The sequence below is a fragment of the Corylus avellana genome, chromosome ca1, assembly GCF_901000735.1.
Source record: "Corylus avellana chromosome ca1, CavTom2PMs-1.0".
Classification (NCBI taxonomy): Eukaryota; Viridiplantae; Streptophyta; class Magnoliopsida; order Fagales; family Betulaceae; genus Corylus; species Corylus avellana.
In genome coordinates, this window is record NC_081541.1 from 30878496 (window position 1) to 30883272 (window position 4777).

Sequence of the window (4777 nt, forward strand, 5' to 3'; positions counted from 1 at the left end):
AAAAAAATATGGTTTACTATTTGAGGGTTGGTGACTTGGTGTGATGCATTCAAATCCCAACAAGGCTGGTCGGCCCTGGGTTTTTATTAAGTTAAATTTCAAAAGAAAATATTCAATTTTTAAGGGAGACAAAATAAAATTCAGTGTTGTAAAATATTAGGATATTTACAGAACGGTTTGGTGATTTTAAAGGTCTTAAGGTTTAAGGAATGATTATAATTTGACTATTAATTATATGCAATATTGTGTATGCAAAAGAAATATGATATTGAACTATGGAAGGTACGTATACTTTAGGGACTAAAAGAGAGTTACAAGTACAAATTTACTGCATGTCCCTTTTTCTCCTCTCTCCCGTATTGCTTAGAAAAAAAAAAATATACAAATTTACTGACAACACTTACAAATTTTACATATTACCAAAGCCTTATTTTAACCTTTTGCCTTAAGCCGATTTTCATTGAACTATATAGCGTTGTTCAATTAAGTAATTCGAACCTCAATATGGACATGTACATTTTTTTTATTTCTTAAGCAAAAATTGGTAGGCTAGGAAGATGAATTGTACGTGACTATATTTGAGCGTAACTATAATAACATCTACCTGCTGGAGCCGCAAAAAAAGGACTTAAACTATGAGAACCATAAGCGCTCTCTCAAGTTCGATCCGACTGAATTATAGCCTAATTAATTCAGTCCCATCAGAGTATTAATAAAAATTTAAAACTATTAATACTAATTAAGCATATGTAAAAATTATTTATTAAAAGATTCGAACCTAATTTAAGTATTTCAAAATTCCTTTAAATTTGGTATGGACATGTAACTTGGAGTGGTGTTGGGGGGCTTGTGGGGATGGGCGAAGAGGTGAAACAAGCCAGCATGTGATGTTTTCAACTTTGAAAATAGTCTATGATTCACGTGTTTTTATAGCGAGGCACGTGTTTTACCTGATTGCAAGTGAACATGCTTGCACAGTTGCACAGCTCTACTTTCGAGGGTCCTGTAACACCTCTACAAATCTTGAAACAATCATATTGATCGACAAAGATGCATTTGTTCTCTGACCGGTCTTTATTGGTGGACTAATGGAGTCCCACGTAGGACCCAACCTATTTCTGTCAATTTATGGTGGACTCCTATCATGGACTATCTTAAATTAAAGGAAATTAAAACAAAAATTATAGCAGTACAATCTTGAAAGAATTATTGTGCATGATGACAGCTTCATCTCTTATTGCGAAAACAATTCTCTTTCTCGTATATATATATATATATAGATTGCTCAACCTCAAGTGTATCACCTCAGGCTTAAGCGATTAATAGATTGCTCAAGAGACGAGAGAGAGAGAGAGAGAGAGTTGGTGGGGGTTGATACTTGTAGTGTCATTGTTCTTTAGTTTTTACTAAAGAGAATTCTGTAGTTGTTTGTTTGTTATCAAAAAAAAAAAAAGAGAGAGAGAGATGGAAGAAACACAAAGAGAGACAAAATGGTGCGAAGAAGAAGAACTGGCAGAAGCGAGTATTTGGAAATACGTCTTCGGATTCACAGAAATGGCGGTAGTGAAGTGTGCCATTGAGCTTGGGATAGCCGACGTTATTGAAAGCCATGGAAGTCCCATGACACTATCCGAGTTGTCATTAGCTCTAGCATGCACTTCATCTCCCCTTTACCGCATAATGAGGTTTCTAATGCACCGGGGAATATTCAAAGAGGAACTCACCGCCCATGGCTCCCCAGGTTATGCACAAACGATCCTGTCTCGCCGTTTGATGAGATATGGAGAGCACAGCATGGCTGCTTTCATTATGCTAAATAGTAGCCCAATGGTGATGTCATCATTGCACTGTCTCAGTGCTCGTATTCTAGCCAATGAGACTTCACCATTTGAGGTGGCTCATGGGAAAGATGCATGGAGCTTTTTAGAAGCAAATCCTGCTCAAAGCCAACTCGTCAATGAAGCAATGGCTTCTGATGCCAAGATGACCGTGCCTGCAATAATTCACGATTGTCCAGAGGTATTTGATGGGCTTGGCAGTTTGGTTGATGTGGGTGGGGGCAATGGAACGACTTTGCAGATGTTGGTGAAGGCATTCCCATGGCTTCGAGGCATCCACTTTGATCTTCCTCATGTTGTCTCTAATGCAGCAGAGTTCGATGGTGTTGAACGTGTTGGGGGTGACATGTTTCTAAGTGTTCCAAAGGCCGATGCGGCTTTCCTAATGGTAAGTGCTATGGTCCCACACCGACTGTAAGAAAATAAAAGACCTTTAATTATACGTATTTTTTTTTTTTTTATATATAAATTATATGTATTGATCATATATGTATTGCTTAATTAAATAAATAAATAACCTTTGTGAATTACATGCGCGCAGTGGATTCTGCATGATTGGGGTGACAAGGAGTGCGTTCAAATCCTTAAGAAATGCAGAGAAGCAATTTCAGAGGAGAAAGGAAAGGTAATAATTGTTGAGGCTGTGATTGAAGAAGAAGGGAAAATGGACGAGCTAAGTGATGCGAGGTTGGCGCTGGACATGGCGATGATGGCTCATACAAATGCCGGCAAAGAAAGGACATTGAAGGAATGGAAATTTCTTCTTGAAAAGGCTGGATTTACAAGATATACAGTGAAATCCATTCATGCTGTGCAATCTGTTATTGAGGCCTTTCCTTAGCTTAGTTATGTTGCATTTCCCGAAGGCACGTGGATGGATCTCTTGTCCTAATTGGATTTTTTTTTCTTTCTTTCTTTCTTTTGTGAAATAATGGCTACTACTGCAAGTAGGGCCAACTCAATTGATCATTAAGATGTTTGATTGCATAGATTGAAAGTAATAACATATTTGATTAAGGCCTTAAGAAATAGCGATCCCTATGTATATTTGTTAATGTATTGATTAAATCTTTTGGATTAAGATTTAAGTGGTGATTTAACTAAGTAATTAATTGTTTTATAGGTCAGTAGTTCAAATATGGTTGTTTGAAGGAATGCTTAGGAAATTAAACATTTACATTTAAACTACAAATTAACCAAGCAAGACAATTGATGCACCTTTCTTTTTAATTTAAGCATCGTGATTCTAGTATATAGATAATGTTTCTATGCACAAATTCCATTAAGCGCGGCATGGGTATTCAAATGTTTTGATGAATATAGAAGATACAATTCCCACATCGACTAGAAGATAAAACGCGGAGTGGGACTATGCCTATATAATATGTTGTAAACTATTCATCTAACTCATTGAGCCTCGCAGTGAGCACAGAGCGAACTATTCTTTCGCCTTTTACTAAAGAATACCGTGTGCTCGCTGCTCATAGTGGCATACACCAATTTTTAAAGGGGCTGATCAATATATTTCTGCCCCTATACAACTAGTTTAATTTTGTATGTGGCTCTCTCTCTCTCTCTCTATATTTTATATTGTGAAAGAAAGTTTTAATTTTAGGTTAATTAATAATATTATATGAAATATTTTATGATTTTTAAAATGGTATGCAAACAAACAGCAAAAAATAAATATATAAATCCATTGAAAACTAATAATTTAATGTTGCACGAATTTACACACTTGGCTTTTCATTGTGCGTTGATTCTATCTTGAATAACAGGCTCCTCTCCTTGTGTGAATGTATCAAAAATAGATAATAGGACAGAAAGTTTGAAGTAAATTTTTTTCGACCTACTATAATAAGTATGAAGTATCATATTTCACATGTTTTTTTTAACATTTTTAACAATTACTTATTGTCATTTTACTAATCTAGGAACTCAAATATTGATTTTTGGAAAATGGTCCTCTCCATTTCAATGAAATTGTGAATATCCCGTTAGTGTATTTTAGAGGGGTAAAATTGACCAAAAAATTAAAAAGACAATTTAACCCTTCTAAAAAACACTAACTGGATTCTCTCCATTTTATTTGAAATGAATTCACTACAAAAGATCATTTTTTTTTCTTGACTAGAGTTTTCTGATGTGTCATGTGTCTGACACGTCAGAAAACTTTTTTGACATGGCGTTTCTGACTTGTGTTGAAGGTGAAAAACATAGGAGTCAGTAAATTTTTTTTTACTGACGTACTACTGTTTGACACGTTAAAATTTACTGACGTGTCAAATTTTGACACTTCAGTAAATTTCCTGACGTGTCAAAATTGACACGTTAGTAAATTTTAAAAAATTATTAAAAAATAATAATTTTTCTTTTTTAAAATTTTTTTGGAATTTTTTTTTCAATTAAAATATATATTTTTTAAATTTTTTTTCACCAATTTGTCGTTTCTCCATAACTCTCCCTCTCTTCTTTTCTACATTTTCTCACTCTCTCTCTCTCTCTCTCTTCTTTTCTCCATTTTCAAAAACCCAAACCCAAAAAATCTTCAAAAAATCAAAAACCCAAATCAAAAAATCAACTTGAAAAATAAAAAACCCAAAAAATCTTAAAAAACCCAAAAAATCTTCTTATCTTCTCTTTTTTTTTTTCTTTTTTTTTTTTTTTTTGCTTCTGCTTCTCTTCTCCTTTTCTTCTTCTTCTTCTTCTTCTTCTTCTTCTTCTTCTGCTTTTCTTCTGCTGCCATGCAGAGAGATTGAGAGAGGGAAAGAAGATCTGGAAAGAAAAGAAGATCTGAAAAGAATAAATAATAAAAGAGGGAAAGAAGAGAGAAAAAATTGAATGTCCAGCTCATTTTTTTAGTGGCGTGTTAGCATTTTACCACGTCAGAAATTTGTGACGTGGTAAACTAGCACGTCAGAAATTTCTAACGTGCTAAT

At 34.4% G+C, this 4777-nt stretch overlaps 1 protein-coding gene and 1 non-coding gene across 2 annotated transcripts; both read left to right on the plus strand.

Annotated features, from left to right (window-relative positions):
- Nucleotides 1-1346: 1346 nt before the first annotated feature.
- LOC132167544 (acetylserotonin O-methyltransferase-like) lies at nt 1347-2871 on the plus strand. The gene is made up of 2 exons (XM_059578548.1): nt 1347-2226; nt 2380-2871. Exons 1-2 carry the CDS (start codon nt 1465-1467, stop codon nt 2677-2679), a joined length of 1062 nt encoding a protein of 353 aa, XP_059434531.1. The 5' UTR covers nt 1347-1464; the 3' UTR covers nt 2680-2871.
- Nucleotides 2872-3251: 380 nt separating this feature from the next.
- On the plus strand, nt 3252-3367 carry LOC132168275 (U5 spliceosomal RNA). The gene has a single exon (XR_009438795.1). It is a non-coding gene; the product is annotated as a U5 spliceosomal RNA (small nuclear RNA).
- The last annotated feature ends 1410 nt before the right edge of the window (nt 3368-4777 follow it).

What these genes read in the sequence shown, in the direction of transcription:
- LOC132167544 (XM_059578548.1), top strand. Translation starts at nt 1,465, where the DNA reads ATGGAAGAAACACAAAGAGAGACAAAATGGTGCGAAGAAGAAGAACTG. An exon ending in CCGATGCGGCTTTCCTAATG is followed by an intron (nt 2,227 to 2,379) that starts GTAAGTGCTATG and finishes ACATGCGCGCAG; the next exon opens with TGGATTCTGCATGATTGGGG.